The sequence below is a fragment of the Dipodomys merriami genome, unplaced genomic scaffold, assembly GCF_024711535.1.
Source record: "Dipodomys merriami isolate MVZ:Mamm:240054 unplaced genomic scaffold, mDipMer1.0.p SCAF_51, whole genome shotgun sequence".
Taxonomy (NCBI): Eukaryota; Metazoa; Chordata; class Mammalia; order Rodentia; family Heteromyidae; genus Dipodomys; species Dipodomys merriami.
The window spans coordinates 4,404,545-4,421,394 of NW_027206080.1; the positions used below are offsets into that span (position 1 = coordinate 4,404,545).

The following is a 16,850-nucleotide window of genomic DNA, read 5'->3' on the forward strand; positions in this document are numbered from 1 at the left end:
TAGTCAAAGTGTGGACAGAGCATGGTCAGAGTGTGGACAGCATGGTCAGAGTATGGGCAGAGCATGGTCAGAGTGTGGACAGAGCATGGTCGGAGTGTGGACAGAGCATGGTCAGAGTGTGGACAGCATGGTCAGAGTGTGGACAGTGTGGTCAGCATGGACAGAGTGGTCAGAGTGGTGGACAGCGTGGTCAGAGTGTGGACAGAGCATGGTCAGAGTGTGGACAGTATGGACAGCATGGTCAGAGTGTGGACAGCGTGGACAGAGTTGTCAGAGCGTGGACGGCATGTAGTCAAGGCAATTGAGCTGGTCCAGATGCACAGTTCCCAACCAAGCCCCCCACCTTGGATGAGGAGACCGTAGTGGCCACCACCAGCAGTATCTATAAAGTATCTTCTCTTTATTTAAGTTAAACAATTTCAAGGATGGTTTCCATCTATAAAATGGACAAAGTACAAGCTCTGTACAGCAGTTCTTTTTAAAAATCAACTGGAAAAAAAATTACCAAACTATATTTTAAATCTGCAAAACATATGCAAGACACCATCCTTTCCGTTTTAGGGAGACACGAGGACCCCACAGAGACGAACGCCTTGGCCGCCTGCCCGGAGGGCCCAGGCAGTCTGCAGTTTTACAAACAGGAGAGGGAGGGTGGGACGGCCCGGGTGACAATAGACAACGCAAGCACGGTCAGTCACTTTGGCACTCTGCGTCATGTAAACACGGCCCACCAGCCGCCCAGCCAGCCTCCGCTGAGCTGCCCACAGCTCAGTGCTGGGGGGCACGCCAGTGGCCAGCTGATCACCCAGGCGGGCAGGGGAGGCACGGCGCAGGTCCTGTGACACACTGATTGAACAGCTGCGTCTGTGTCTTGTTTTGCATCTGTGTCTTTTCCTAACACAGAAGAAGTGTGCAGGCGAAGGGCTGAACGGCTGGACTTGCTCACAGCAGAGACCCAGCCCAGTGCCTGTGAGTGGCCTTCCTCAGGGCCACCCCGCAGGGTGGACATGTGCAGCCAGAGCGGCACGTAGCTGCCCTGTCTATGCTCATCTAGTTGTTTGGGAGGGTGAGGAAGGAGAGAGGGGACACCTGCCACGCCTCGGCTGGGGACCTGCAGCCATGGGGTGGACGTGGACTCCTGCAGTGGGGAGGATGGTAGCAGAGCTCCCTTCCTACCACGGCAGGCCCCTGTGAGCCACAGCGTGGGGCCTCTGTGCTCACAGGGGCCCAAGGGGCGCGCGGTGATGCTCATAGCACCTCGTGGCAGACCTCCGGCACCTCTTCCCGTAACACTGGGGTGTTCACACGACCCCACGCAGCAGCTCCTGTCTATCCTCACCAAGAACCACAGCCCTGTGGGCGGCGTGAGGTTGACACCACACGGAGTTCCTGGCAGGCTGAGGGGCCCATCACCCACGCTCAGCTCCCACACCCAACCGTGTGGGTCAGACTGCCACACAGGTTGGGTATGGCTGCTGCCTAATGGCACAGGCACCGGGCGGGGCTCTGTCGCTTGGGGGGGAAGCGCTGGGGCTCACAGTAGGAGCTGTGGGTTGGCTTTCTTTCTTTTAAAGAAAAGAAACTGAACAATAATATTAATTATAAAACAACCCAAAGCAAAACTTGCCCAAATAAATAACCCATCCAGGTTTACAGATTCCACAAAGCCACAACTCCCACAGGAAGGGCAGTGGAGACGCCATGGGCGGCGTCAAGGCCTTGGGCGGGAACAAGGGCAGCCCGGTCTCAGGAGAGCCAGCGCCCCGGCTGCACGCTGTCGGCTTGCGCCGCGGGGTTCACAGGACGGAGGCCCATGGGAACCCTAGGGGATGAACCCTACACGAGCGTGCTCTGGTTCGTCTCTGATGTCCCACCTCAGGGAAGTTCATGTCCAAACACGGCAAGCACATCAGTGGGGGAGGGGAGGGGCACGAGGGTGGCTGGGCCCACGGGCTCAGGGAGGGACAAGGACACCTACAAACGGCATGGGTGGGTTTGTGGGAACCACATGACATGATTTTCTTTTATAAGACGGGTCTGGATGTGTATCCCAGGCTGCTTGTGAACTCAAAATGCCCCTGCCTCAGTTTCCCCCGTGCTGGGTCACAGGTGCAAGTCACACCTAGTTCACACATGATTCAGAGGTTTCAAGGGTTCTGGCTGAGGCGCCCGTTGGGCCCTCCCTTCCTCCCACCTGGCGGGGAGGGCCGGCAGGAAGCAGGCTGTGTGGGGGCAGGGCGCAGCCTGGGGGCTGCTGCACCGAGCTGGACGAACCGGCCTTCTGTCTTACCACACAGTCAGGGTCAGCACAGCCCACACCTCACGTGCGTCCTTCAACTTTCAGACCAGGATGGAACACTGAGGTATATAGTTTCGCAGAAAGTTGAAGAACCATAACCCATGATGTGATCACCAGATGGGGCCGAGGAGCAGGAGGACGGTGGCATCTCTGGGCTCCTACTGCTGCAGGTTGAGCGAGAACTTCCACTGCTGCGAGAGGGCGGGTCCACACACCTCCACACGCAGGCCCCCGCTCTTGGCAGCCCGGCTGTCCAGACACAAATTGCTGCCCACGTGCCGAAGCTTTGAGTTACCCTCGATCTGTTCCCACTTCTGCAAGACAAAAGTGAGGTCTGAGAGGGAGCGCAGGACCAAGATATCCAGGGTGAGGCCTGGAGGGGGTGCGGGCCAGGCCCTCAGAGGCCCATGGAGAGGCCTGGGGAGGGTGAAAGGGCCAGCCAGGCCCAGGGAGAGGCCTGGGGAGGGCACAGGCCAGCCAGGCCCAGGGCGAGGCCCAGTTTTCTTCCAAGCTGACAGATCTGACTCCCGAGGGCCTATGCCTGCACAGATCCAGCAAGCCTGCCATGTGGCTGAGGAGGGAGGAGGTGTGCCTACCCTCTGCCCACCTCGTTCTGGGTGTACCCTCATCCTGGTCCAGGGGCCTGGGTGCTGACTCCTTGATGATCACGAGCCCCTCCATTGTCACAGGGCGGCTGATGAGACAGCTTTTCCCAGGGAAGCGCTGGCTGTGGGTGGCAGCCTGCTTGGCACCTCCCTGTCCCCACACAGGGCTTTAGGAATGAAGGAGCAGCACAACCGTGTCAGGCTCGTGAAAGAAGAGAACGCTAAGGATCCCATCTCTACACTGTCTCCTCTGCTGGCACCACAGGCCTGGGTGGGGACCCAGCCCAGCCACTAACAGTGACCGCCACTGCACAGAGAGGCCAAGAAATGTCAGCGCTGCGCTGCAACTCCACATGGGGTACAATCTGTAACACTCCTGCTAAGCCAGGGCACTAGAACCAGGCCACAACCACCAGCCGCCAGCTGACCAGCCCACAGGCTAGGAAGCAAAGCCTGTAGCCTGGAGGAAATCTGGGCCCCACTGTCCGAGTATTTAGAAAATAATTATTTTCCTTTAAGCAATACAGCTTTTTTCTCCCCAGGGCTCTCCCTGCGTTAATGGAGACTGTGGCTCTAATTAATTTTTTACACCTTGTGCACTAACGCTTCTTCTTACATTTCTGCAAATCCTCCTGACACCGTGGAATTACATTTTCTCACCTTTCCGACGCTGCAAATGCAAACAACACAAACCCTAGACATGCCAGGAGTCCTGAAAGCCCAGCTGGCAGACAGCACAGCTGTCCACGAGGACAGGAGACTCTCATGGGGGGGGGCGGGGACAGGGGGCAGGGCAGCTGCCCCCCTCAGGGAACAGCCACACTCTCTCCCCCACCCTGTCACTTACATACCAGGAGCAATGGCCAATGGTGAGATGGAAGAGGCGGTCCCCCCTGTCCCTGTCCTCTCCTCATCCATCCCTCCCTACTCCCTGTCCTCTCCTCATCTGCCCCTCCCAACTCCCTCTCCTCTCCTTACCTGCCCCTCCCATCCAGGGGGTCCCACACAATGGCAGCCTTCCTCCTCTGTCAAGGCAGGCAGTGCAGAGGCTACCTGGTGCTCTGGGCCGCCGAGCAGGGCTTGGTGGGGACCCTGCCTGTCACTTATCAACACCGAGTGCGCAGAGACCCTTAGCCTGGGATGTCTGTTGTTATATTAGATAGCCTAGTGAATCTGGATCAGTATGCTAACAGACAGAGGCGGGGGCTTACAGCCCCTCCCAAAGCCTGCAGGGCTTGGCGTGGCCTCCACGAAGACTGACTAGAGCAGGAATAGTCCTGTCACTCTTCAGATAAATGATCAAAACAGACACGGTTACAAACAGCCACAAAGACCACTGAAAGCAGCCCTTGGCCATCCCTCTGCATGAAGGCCCGTTACCTGGGGGAGGGGGGAAGGGTAGATGTCAGGCCCCTGCAGTGCGGGCCTGGCTGGGTCCTGGACATCAGGGGCAGGGACAGTGGTCTTCCCTTGTCTAACAGGCATCATCTTGTTCTCTGGGGTAGATTGGGCCTATTTTATCATTTTTGAGGCAGGGAACAGAGCCCTGGAGATATGCCCTGACTCCCACCAAGATAGGCTGGGGTTCTGTAGAGCAGGGGAGGTGGGGTGCCAAGCACACACCAATGAAAGGGACTCCGCAAGCATTTTTTTTTCCCGTCGGTCATGGGGCTTGAACTCTGGCTGGGCCTGGGCACTGTCCCTGTGCTCTTCAGCTCAAGGCGAGCACTCTACCACTTGAGCCACAGCACCACTTCCTCCGTAAGCATTTCTGTGACAATTCCTGACCTCAGTCCCCTGCTCCCCAGTAAGTTGGTGCTGGGCCTCAGCCTCCCACTTTGTAATATCTATTTTAAGCTAGGTTTTACCCTGGTGGTCTCCCTGTTCAAGGAGAGGCTGCAGGAAGACAGGGGACAGCACCACACACCGGGCGCACTGTGGGCCCAGGCCAGACTTTCGTTTGCTCCTGATGCCAGCTCTCTCCCCAGGGCTACAAAACCAATGCTGCCGAGTTTCCACCAGGGAATACATCAGATGGAACCGGTTTCTAAGGTACATGGTATACTCCAAGCCAGCAGAGAATGAGGACATAGTTGGGAAAATCAACAAGACCTCAGGCCTAACAGGCAGGAGTGGGTATTCAAGCATGAACCAGCAGACACATGGGTGCAGGCCGAGATTGACGCCACAGGAGCCTGGATGGGCACTGCCCCTGGCACAAACGGACACCAGGGCCCAGGGGATCAGCACCCCATGCCTGAGTGGGCACCAGATCTTCCCACCCACAGGATGGGGCTGCTCCCAGCCCAGGGCCCCAGCCGCACCTGTCTGCCATCATTCTCTCGGCAGCCCTGCAGTCTGATGAGGGAGCCAGGCACCCGGTCCACCACAGTCAGGCACAAGTCCATGTGTTTCACTGACTTCTCCTTCGTCAAGGCCCACTCCTAGAACACAGGGCACAGTCAGAGGGTGGTACTCAACAGAGCAGGAGATACTAGTGCCTTATTTTAGGGCCCCAGAGGAAAGGAGGGGCATGCTGGGAAGTATGCCGGGAACTGTGGGCCAACTCAGAACCAGAGTGCTCTTCTAGCCTCAGGCTCACTACAACCCAAGGCGGGCCTTCACAGGGCTGGACACTGGGCTGCTAACCAGGGGACAGAGCCTGGCGGGCCTTCACCAGGATTGGACACTGGACTGACCAGCGGACAAGGCCTAGCTGTCCAGATCAACATGAAATACTCTAGTAAGCTCAAGAACCCCATGGGCTCGTCTATGGTTCAGTATGGCTCCAGGCAGGCAGTGGACGGTGAGGCCTGCTGCTTCACTCCTGTGTGCAGACGGTGTCCTTCGAAGGTCTGGTTAGAAACAGCTTTGTGATGTGGAGCGAATGTGTGGAGACCGCAAACAGGTCACTGCAGATGGGAGCGAGATGTGTGGTGTTGGTCCCGAGTGCTGCAGCGGCCTGCTGGCACTCACAAACCATCTGGGAACTGAAGGCAGGAATGACTGCCGTGCTGACGGGAGGGACCAGCCAGGCTCTCATCTCCCACCTTCCTCTGAAGGGGCACAGAGGAGGGGCAGAGGACAGGGGGCCTAGAGGAGGCTGAGGGTCAGAGGAGCAGAGGGACAGGGGAAAAGCGTAGAGGGTGCAGGAGGAAGGCTGGGGGTGGAGGGAGCAAAGGTCAGAGGAATTTGAGAAGTCTGAGAAGGTCAAGGTTCTAAGGAGAGATGGCAGCAAGGCTCCATGACCTCCTGCTCCCCGTCCCCCCTCCCCCAACAACCAGCTGTCAACAAGTAAATTCTTCAAATGACCGGGGAAGGCAGACATAGGTGGCCAGTCCACGGTAGCTGGTCAGTATAGGAGACAGCCTGGATGTGTCACTGTACTGTTTACATGAGGTATCAGAACTGGGTTGTGAGCTGCCTGGAGTCTCAGACAAGCTTGAGCACAGAGAGGCCGTGTTTCCAACGTGCTGGGTACAGGGCCGAGGCCCTGTGCGCAGGGCTCTTGGAATAAGGTGGGCCAGGACAGCGCTGAGTTCAGGGATGCTCATGTTCCAGGCCTGAGGGCACCTGGCTGGGCCGTGGGGAACCACGGGGAGCTTGGGACAGTGGGCCGTGCCAGGGTGTAGATGGATATCTCAGCCGGTGTCAGATTTTGGAGCTCTGCAGCCAGCAGGTGGAGGCCACATTCAAATAGCTTTGACCTTTTTGCTTCCACATTTTTTGTTATTTTAAGGCAGATACACTGAATTCCAGAAAATGTAATTTGGGTATGCAAACCACAGAGCTGCTGTGCCAGTGCGACCGTCCCTCGAGGCTCTCAACTTGGAAAATATGGTTTATAAATATTTAGCAAATGCTTTTGTGAGCTGCTGCTCTAAAAAAGCGCAGACTTAATTTTCTTCTTTCCTATGCATTGCTGAGGCTCTGCCAGAGCTGGACAGAGCTCGTGCCCTCCTGCCTCCCATCCTCAGGGCACAGCCCCAACTGTCCCATCAGCGCAGGGCCAGGGTCACAACCAGGCGACGGCCCCATCTTCACCTCCAGGTCCCCTCCAGGCTCAGCAGGGTGTGCGCCTGGGGCGCCAGCCACCAAGCACATGTGGCGGTTTTCGTTCAAATTCAGTGATATTCAATAAAATGAATGCCCTCTGGTAATACCTCTCACAGTGACACATGGCTGGGGGTGCTGTGGAGATCAGCACAGGCCTAGAACAGTCCTACAGTCCACGGAACAGTACTGAGACAGGACACAGCACAGGGTACCCGTGTCTGAGCACTGTCACAGGACAGGGCACAGGAGACAAGTGTGGCCAGGGTTAGGTGCCTCAGGAAAGGACGCTGATGGCTGCAGGGCTGGCCAGCTCCATCCACTTACCCCTCCCAGCCTCTCTGGCCATGAGATATTAAGCTTATTACAAACCCACCTGGTTTCCCCCAGCATTGTGACACTCATAAATTCCAACCACTCCATCTGCGAAGTGTCCCAAAGTGTCTAGGCAGTTGGTTCCCTGCTGCAAGGCCCCAAAGGCGATATCCTGATGATCTGGAACCCTGAAAACCAACAGAGCCCCACTCAGCCATGGTTGGCAGCCCCATCCGACCTCTGACCTCTTCTCCCAGGCAGCAAGAACCTCATGTCCTAGCTTCTGGATTGGCTATAGGATTCTCAGCGGAACCATGTACCCATGGTTCACGCCTGTAATCCTAGCTCCACGGGAAGTTGAGATCTGAGGATTGCAGTTCAAAGCCAGCCTGGGCAGGAAAGTCCGTAAGTTTCTTATCTCCAGTGAACACCAAAAAGCTGGAAGTGATGCTGTAGCTCAAGTAGTAGAATTCTAGTCTTGAGCAAAAAAAAAAAAAAAAGCTCAGGGACAGCACCCAGGCCCTGGGTTCAAGCACCAGGACCAACCAGTCCTCTCTTTCCTGAAAAATAATTTTGAGTGGGGGACATTCTCATTCTGTATCATAAGCTTGCTGGAAAGGAAAGCCACTGGTTGTTGGACATCATTTAAAAATCCACTCAGCACAGTCAGGACTGTTGGCCTTCATCCAGTACAGTTCTGTGTGGCTGTCTGTGGCCCAAAAGGCAAAGGTGAGACACGAGAGAGTCCTTGGCTGTGGAATGACCAGGCGTCAGCCCAACCCTGAGTGGGCCCTGGTTGTGGGCAGTCCTAAGTTCTGGGTCATCCAGGGAAGGGTCACTCTCCACAACCTACTTTGCTGTGCAGAATCTACTACTCAGGTCGGCTCCAAGTAGTCCAGAAATAGCTCCTGAAGGCCCCGGGGTCTGGCTCACAGGTGAAGAGGGGTAATTATCAGACATGTGAAAGCAGGAAGCAGACCTCCCCAGCCTGCACAGTGGACAGGCTGCTGAATGCAGAGGTGTGATCTTCAAAGCATAGGTTCAGTGCCAGCCCACCACAGCAGACGTTTCCTGTCAGTTATCATGCTTGTTACTCATCAAGTCACATGACAGCAACAACAAAGTAGAAGCCACTGTGGGGCTGTGACCCAGTGCTTACCATTTGGATGGAAATAACCAGAGCCTTTGAATGCCACCACTCCTGGTAGAGGGGTCCAGGAGAGAGCCTAGGCCTGGACCACCTGCTCACACTTCAAAGGAGAGAGCCTGGACCTGGACCTCCTGCTCACACCTCACAGGAGAGGACCTGGGCCTGGGCCACCTGCTCACACCTCACAGGAGAGAGCCTGGGCCTGGACCACCTGCTCACACTTCAAAGGAGAGAGCCTGGACCTCCTGCTCACACCTCACAGGAGAACTGGGCCTGGACCACGTGCTCACACCTCACAGGAGAGAGCCTGGGTCTGGACCACCTGCTCACACCTCACAGGAGAGGACCTGGGCCTGGACCTGCTCACACCTCACAGGAGAGGACCTGGGCCTGGACCTGCTCACACCTCACAGGAGAGAGCCTGGGTCTGGACCATCTGCTCACACCTCACAGGAGAGTGCCTGGGTCTGGACCTGCTCACACCTCACAGGAGAAGGCCTGGGCCTGGGCCTGGACCACCTGCTCACACCTCACAGGAGAGAACCTGGGCCTGAACCACCTGTTGACCATCTTGCTGGGAAAGCAGGGAGATAGCGCTAAAGAGCGGAGGAAGGAGCGGCCACACTGAGGCTGCCCTACCAAACCCACAGATTAGTGTCAGGGATCAGAAGTTGCCACCAGAACACTGATCCTTTCACTGTGCTGATGTGCCTGCTATCATAAATGTTCTAGGAATATCTGGAATAAGGAATGGCCACCAGAGCACAAGCACGGACGGGTGCTTTTTAAATTTTTATTTAATTGTATTTATTAACTTTAAGTCGTTGTACAAAGGGTAACAATTCAACATGTCAGTGTGTGAGTACAATGCATCTTGAGCAACATCACCTCTTTAAGAAGACAATGCTCAGTGTCCCTGTCTGTGGAGCTCCTGACAGCTCACAGGGAAATGGTCTGATACACCTGCTGTCAGTGGCCTCTGCCATTGAAAACTGGCCTGTGGGAGGGAGGCTGGTCCTTTCTCTGAGTCCTATGGGGCTGTGTCACCCGAGGCCAAAGGGGACAGTAGCACCCTGCGTACCGAAGTGAAGCGGAAGCAACAGGACCGCTTCCTCTCGTCCCTACACTCGTTTAGGGAGCAGTCACTGGGGCACCTTGACACGTGCTCAGAGAAGCTGGGGCTGCTCACCAGGATACAAAGCCCTGGGCCTCACTAGCTCATCTCTGAAGAAGGGGGCCAGGCTGAAACCAGGGGCTGCCTTGGGCCTCTTCCAGGCCTTCACCGAGTCAGGATGCCTCTGGAGGAGAAAGCAGGGGCTGTTGCGAAGCTTACTTGTAGAGGCAGGGGCATGGTGGGGGTGGTGAGAGGGGCACAGACAAACTCTCCCTGGAGCCTGGCTTTTTTTTTGGGGGGGGGGTCTGGTCGTGGGGCCTGAACTCTGGGCCTGGGCACTGTCACTCAGCTCTTCAGCTCAAGGCTAGCACTCTACCGCTTGAGCCACAGCACCACTTCCGGCTTTTTTTTCTTTTGGCTTATGTGGTGCTGAGGAATCAAACCCAGGGCCTCATGCATGCAAGGCAAGCGCTCTACCACTGAGCCACCTTCCCAGCACCCCCCGGAGCCTGGCTTCTAAGGCGTCTTGCCTGCAGCATGATCTCCTTGTGGCGTGATCTCCCTGGGGTGGGACAAACTCTCTCCTGAGCCTTGCTTCCAAGTGTCCTTGCTGCAGCGTGATCTCCCTGGGGCCTCTCCCGCCATCTTTCTCAAGGTAAAAGCCAGCCCCCAGGACTTACCTCAGTTCTGGGTAGACATTCTCCAGATACCACTTAAAAGGCTTGCAGCTCAGCTTCTTCCTCAGCTCCAGTCTGCTCTGAATACTACACCAGGGAAACAAGACTCCTTTACACTCAGGAATGGATGGCCCCACACCAAACCCCAACATCAGCCAATGTGGCTGGGACAGGGCAAGAGGTACGGCTGGGACCACCTGGCTCCCCTACCCCAATGGGGCCTCATGGGCCCTGAACAGAGGCCCCACCCGTCCATCTCCTCTGCCATCATGAAATCTCTAGGTGCTACTTACTTTCCATAGGGCACATTGCGGGCTGAAGGCACAGCTGCATAATAGAAGTTTTTATATTCATCCATCCAGACTTCTGCCGCCCGGCGGGTATTGCTGGAGACAAAGCAGATATTCCTGAGGCAAAACCACTTTGCCCAGGTCCATCCCTGAGCCCACCCAGCATGGAGCTGTGCTGCAGGGGCTCGGCAGGGACCATAGAGGCCACATGCAGCTTTCCTGTCCTTCAGAGCAGATTAGCAAAGAGTAGAAGCAATGTTGGAATTAAGTAGCACAGCAGGTGTTTTAGAGAAGAGCCTGGGCTGTGCCGTAAAGGACAAGACAGTGCAAGGTGCTCCTGTCTCCAGCCTTCTGTGGAGTCCTCCCCGGGGCATGGAGGTCCCCTCCCTGGGGGCACATGCACAGGCACACCCAGAAGTGCCAGGATGCTCACTTTGTACTGCCAAAGAAAATACATCAGGGAGGCCACTGTCATCCTTTCCTTTGTCAGAAAGGTCTCTTAAATGCTAAGTCTCTCTGACTAAGCCATAATTACAAGTTATGTGTGAGGCCTCTGTCTTCCACAGGAAATAATGTACACACCTGTCTTCCTGAATGAAAGGACCACTGACTGCCATTTTACAGATTTATTGAAATATAGGTGGTATAAAAACACCACACTCAGACCCAGTGCTTCTTCTGGAACTTTATCTCAATAGCCAGGAATGAAAAGCATATGCTCATTTTAACACTATTTATTTATGATGGCCAAAAAAATGAAGACTGAGGATGGTGGTACACTGCTACAAACTGAGGTACTTAGGAGGTAGAAACAAGGAGGACTGCAGTTTGAGGCTGGCAAAAAGTCATCAGCAAGACTCTCTCAAAATAAGCTGGGCATGGTGGCATTGGTCTGTAATCCCAAACTCTCAAGGAGGCGAGGAAGGCTGGCCTGGGCAAAAACACAGAACTTTATCTGAAAAACACCAATAAAAAAGGGCTGAGTTTGGGCTGGGAAGGTAGCTCAGTGGTAGAGTGCTTGCCTCGCATGCATGAGACCCTGGGTTCAATTCCTCAGCACCACATAAGCAGAAAAATCCAAAGTGGCACTGTGACTCCAGTGGTAGAGTGCTAGCCTTGAGCTGAAGAGCTGAGGGAAGCACTCAGGCCCAGAGTTCGGGCCCCACTACCAACAACAACAATACCAAAAAAGGGCTGAGGGCCTCAAATGGCAGAGCACCTTCTAGTAAGCACAAGACTCTGTGTTCAAGTCCCAGTATTAAATAAATGACAGAAATAACAATAACAATAAGGAGGAGACAGAGAAGCTGTGGTATTTAATCTCAATGGCAGTTTGGACTGAGATGCCTCGGTTAGCGAGAGCAGCCCTTTAGGTGTGTTTGTGGGGTGTTTCTAGAGACCAGACCGTAAGGGGTCTACCCCACTCAGTAGATCAGTCCCTCGAGGGGTCCCAACAGGAGGTGGAGATGTGCCCTAAGTCAGTCTCTTGCCTGGTTCTTTCTCACATACCGTCCTGGCTCTTTGCTTCCCTTCTGCCCCAAGTACAGCTTTCTGCTCCACAATCCTGCTGCCGCCACAACGTTCTGCCTCACCAAGGGCCCAGAAATGTGGAGCTGAGTGACTATGGCCTGAACCCCGGGAAACCATGGGCCAAAGAACCTTCTATGCTGTTTCTGTCAGCTGTCTGGTCTCAGTGATGATAAAAGTAACTGACACAGAAACAAGGTAACCGGAGAGAGCAGCCTAGGTGTGGAATGTTGGCACCGAAGAGGCATGGAATGTAGTTTTGTGGTTTATTTTGCAGCTGGAGTCTCATATGCATTCCTGCCTGAGCTGCCTTGGTTCACAATTCACCACAACTATCAACTGCCTGAGGAGCTAGAGTACAGGTATGGGTTGGCTTAGCATCCAAGGAGACTTTACTTAGCTGTGCTTGCTCTCACAAGGAGGTGACCACCTTGAGGCCTAGCTTGGACAGATTTTGTCTCTGGCATCTGAGGAGCTCCCAGCAAACATCTGGTCTGATGGAAAGCTGACTTGTTCTGCCCTCATCTGGCACTTTGTTTTTATTAAAATATACCATGAGTCAAACCCATGTGCCCTGATGTTTTTCTGGTGTGAATGTAGCACAGTTTGACTTTTACCGTGGTTGAACCTCTCTCTCCAAACCCCTAATGAAATTTAACTGCCACTGTTCTGGCACCAAAGGCAGGCCTGTTGAGCACTAGGAGGTCCATGGGGGCCATCTCCCACAGGGGTCAGGACTGCGGCCATGGGCCCCTTCTCCACAACAATGAGTGAGGTCAGCACCTGGACGCTGGGCTTCCAGGGCCAGAAGCCTGTCCTTCTGTAGGTCATGCCATCTGTGGCATCCTACACAGTAGCACACAGCAAACGCAGGCAGCTGGGGTTTAACTGTACTATGAACATTGATATGATTTTAAAAAATAAGAGTTCTTCTTTATAATTTTCTCTCTTAACTCTATGGGGTTTGTGCAACACACATGCAGGTTTGTGTGGCTATCATGGAATCCACCCCCTGCTTTGCTCCCAGCTGTCATCTCCCCCTCCATCCTGGGGCCACTATCTGCTTCCTCCCCGGCCAGTGCTGTTTTTAGACTGCCTTGGGCAGAGTGAAGGCAGCTTCTGCCCTCCCTCAGCAGAAAGATTCTGGGCCTAGGTCGAAGCCCTGACGCCAGGGCCATGGTTATCAGAGCAGACTGTCTCCACACACCCCAGGGCATGCCTGCCTTTCACTGCTTACCGTGCGAAGACTGTGCCGCTGCCTCCAGGGAAGGTGTAGGGATGCTGCTTCCGGAACACGTGCCCCACGCGGCTACAGGGGATGATCTCCAGGCTGCCGCCACACTGCCACACTCGGAAGGAGATTTCTGAGACAGGAAGGAGACTTGGTGACCACTGGAACCACAAGGCTGATCTGCCACGCGCGGATGCCCTCGCTGCCCACCATGCCCACGGCTGCTGAAAGAGAGCCCAGGAGTCCTGTTTTCTCCAGAACCGGTCAAAGCTTTCTACGTGAACACGCTGGAAGCAGCTCAGACGGGCAGACTCCAGAGTTCCAACAAGAGTTTTGTGTTTGGAAGGACTAAGTTTGAGATGAAGGTGAGTCCTGATGGCTGAATGCAGAGGCCTCAGCCTCGACCTGCAGCTACCTCCAGAGGCTACCCTTGTTCACACTGCCAGCGGGACGGCAAGAGGATGTGTGGATGCTGTGGTGAGGGGCAGCCAGCCACCCCAGCCCATCCTAACCGAGTGACACCCGGGTGCAAGGGGATTTTCCATCAGGGGAATAGTATCTCCTCTCCGGAGCCACAGCGTGCACCTGTTTCGTGTGTGCTGGCATGCCTCACGCCCTGGCGAGGCCTTGTTGCTCATGGCAGTGCCTAGGGGCGGTCAGGAACCCCGGGAACAGGCAGGAGTGCTCTGAAGAGTTGAAGACTGGCTGTAAGAATGACCGGAGGGCAGAGCCACACCACTGCACCACCATGGGCACCCCCAAGTACAACTCCAGGGACCTGGCATGTGCATGATGGATGCTGGATGCCCTCAGCAAAGGTACTTTTTCTAGGCACTTGTCCTAACTGTTGCTCATTCTGGATGAGGAGACTATGCTTAAACCTCTGGAAAAGCTACACTGCTTTTCCTGAAGGACACTGAGGTTTGGATAATAGCCCTTCCCTCTGGGTCATGTGAGACATCTCAGAACATTCTGAGGGCAACAAGAAAATCAACAGAGGCTGGGAAGGTGGCTCAGTGGTAGAGTGCTTGCCTAGCATGCATAAAGCCCTGGGTTCAATTCCTCAGTACCACATACACAGAAAAAGCCAGAAGTAACACTGTGGCTCAAGTGGTTGAGTGCTAGCCTTGAGCAAAAGAAGCTCAAGGATACTTTTCAGGCCCTGAGTTCAAAGCCACAGGACTGGCCAAAAAAAAAGAAAAAAAGAAAAAAAGAAAAGAAAAGAAAATTAACTGTCTGCATGCTACTATGTAGGTGAACTAGAAACATGTAACAGTTCCACAGATGACAAAAGTATATGAATGAGCATCTGGCAAAGCAGCAGGACTGGAGTGCATAGGAAGAGCCACGGGCTCAGAAACACTAGGTCCCAGGAGAGCCTGCACTCAGGAGAGCCTGCCATGGATCTTAACCTTGTCCTCACAGTGACACAGTGCAGTCTGCACTATCTGAGCAAATGAATTAAGGCTCTCAGCCCATCCATGTGTTCTACGAAGCTCTGAGCAGCCAGTTCTGTATATTTCAGAAAGCAAAGATGAAATACACGTTTGCCTCACTGGAAGACTAGACTGGCTTCTGTGTAGGATCTATGGGCCTGGAGGGGTTATATGGATGTCCGAGGGAGGGGCTCAACCCTGACCTCTCCTGAGCAGATTCCGACCTGTGTGGCTCTTTAATTAGGGCAAGGGGGTTTGCATCTGAATCCTGCTCTTGGCTGTGGCCTCCGAGGAGTCCCTCTAAGGAGGCCCCACTGCACACAGGTAGCATGCATACCAACACTTTGGGGATTTGCCCATAGAGACAGCACTGTCCCCATGGAGCCACCCCACCTCACTGGACCAAGAGGCAGGACCTTGAACTCTGAGTGATTAACTTTTTTTTTTTTTAATTTTTCTTTTCTTGGGTCCGGTTGTGGGGCCTGAACTCTGGGCCTGGACACTGTCCCTCAGCTCTTCAGCTCAAGGCTAGCACTCTACCACTTGAGCCACAGCGCCACTTCCGGCTTTTATTCTTTTTGCTTATGTGGTGCTGAGGAATCAAACCCAGGGCCTCATGCATGCAAGGCAAGCACTCTACCACTGAGCCACCTTCCCAGCCCTGCAGTGATTAACTTTTTATCAGGTGGACAGTGGGTTTTTTGCAGCAACCCCCATAGCTACCTCTCTTAGTGCACACCCACCAAACCCACACACCCACCAAACCCACACGGCCACCAAAGTAACACCCACTGAAGCCACACAGCCATCAAAGCCACATGGCCATCAAAGCCACATGGCTACCAAATGCCAGCAGCAGCCAGCTGTGTGCCCTGCACCCAGAAGCAGGACCCAGGAGCCACACTTTGGAGAGAGCATGATTCACTTACAGATCTTCTGTTCTAAATGCCTGCTGCTTGGCCTCTGCCTAGCTCATCCCATAGCACCAGCTGGGAGAAAAAGGCACCAGACCCCCTGGTAAGGGAGCTGTTCCTACCAGGATCCGGCCTTCCTTGGCCCCTTAGGCTCTTATGTAAGGAATGTAAAAGCCAAAATAATAGCAAGCCAGTCCATTAAAATGAGTTCTATCTTCTCGGGGCCTGCAGACAAAGTCTTAGAAATCTCACTGTACAGTGTGACACAGTGCTGGTTCCCCGCTCATCACTAGCTGCTTCTAGAACTACCCCCACTCCTGTGATGTGGCTAATGGAGTTCCCAGACAGGGCCCCACAGGTGGACCTGACCACAGGATCCTGGGGTGTGATGTGGCTCTGGGGTCTCAGGTTAAAACACCCAAGAAGAGACTGACTCATGGTCCTTGCCTCCCTCACACAGGGCCTGAGCTGAAAGTTGCTTTCAACATCAAACCAAGTTGGAGGCGTCCTCAGAGAGGTAATGTCTGCCACCCTCAACATCAAAAACCACAGAGGAATGATCAGGCTAGATTACTCCATTCTTTTAAGCTAACAGATACTATCAAAGTTTCTGTCACTCAGATGGCAGCAGTGTCACCTTCCCTCCCTCTCTCTGCCCCCTTTCTGTCCCAGAGAACTCACCAAAGGACAAAAGAAACTCCATATTCGGTAACCAGGAGCAACTATCTCACAACTGCAACCACTTGGAAGCAAAGGCTTCAAATAAAGCCAGCAAGAAAAGCAAACAACAAAGTTATCAAACACCAGATTTTTCATCTTTTATGCAGGAAAGATGAGGCAGACACCTTCATAGACTACAGCCCACTGAGAGTTTTTTTTGTTTTTGTTTTTTGTCAGTCATAGGCCTGAACTCTGGTCCTGGGTGGGCCTGGGTGCTGTCCCTCAGCTCTTTAACTCAAGGCTAGCGCTCTACCACTTGAGTCACAGCGCCACTTCTGTTTTTTCTGAGGAATCGAACCCAGGGCCTCACGCATGCGAGACAAGCGCTCTACCACTGAACTACCTTCCCAGCCCCCAGCCTACTGAGTTTTGTTGTCTCTACTCCTCGGTAAAAATCTGCATGGGCCATTAAAATAAAAAAGTCTGGAACTATTCACAGAAGTACTCGAAAAGTCAGGTACCAAATTATAGGGCCCGTCCACGTGTCATCCACAAATAGGAGTCTACTAACACCCCAGC

General features: G+C 54.2%; 1 protein-coding gene across 1 annotated transcript in view; it reads right to left on the minus strand.

The window, feature by feature from the left end:
* Nucleotides 1–379: 379 nt before the first annotated feature.
* Nucleotides 380–16,850, minus strand: part of Galnt2 (polypeptide N-acetylgalactosaminyltransferase 2) — a 136,801-nt gene continuing 120,330 nt past the window's right edge. Inside the window, exons 11-16 of the mRNA XM_069998169.1 lie at nt 13,268–13,394; nt 10,507–10,599; nt 10,217–10,300; nt 7,334–7,460; nt 5,229–5,348; nt 380–2,613 (exon numbers count right to left, since the gene is read on the minus strand). Of these exons, the coding sequence (XP_069854270.1) occupies nt 2,458–2,613; nt 5,229–5,348; nt 7,334–7,460; nt 10,217–10,300; nt 10,507–10,599; nt 13,268–13,394 (707 nt within the window). The 3' untranslated portion in view covers nt 380–2,457. The remainder of the gene's footprint in view (nt 2,614–5,228; nt 5,349–7,333; nt 7,461–10,216; nt 10,301–10,506; nt 10,600–13,267; nt 13,395–16,850) is intronic.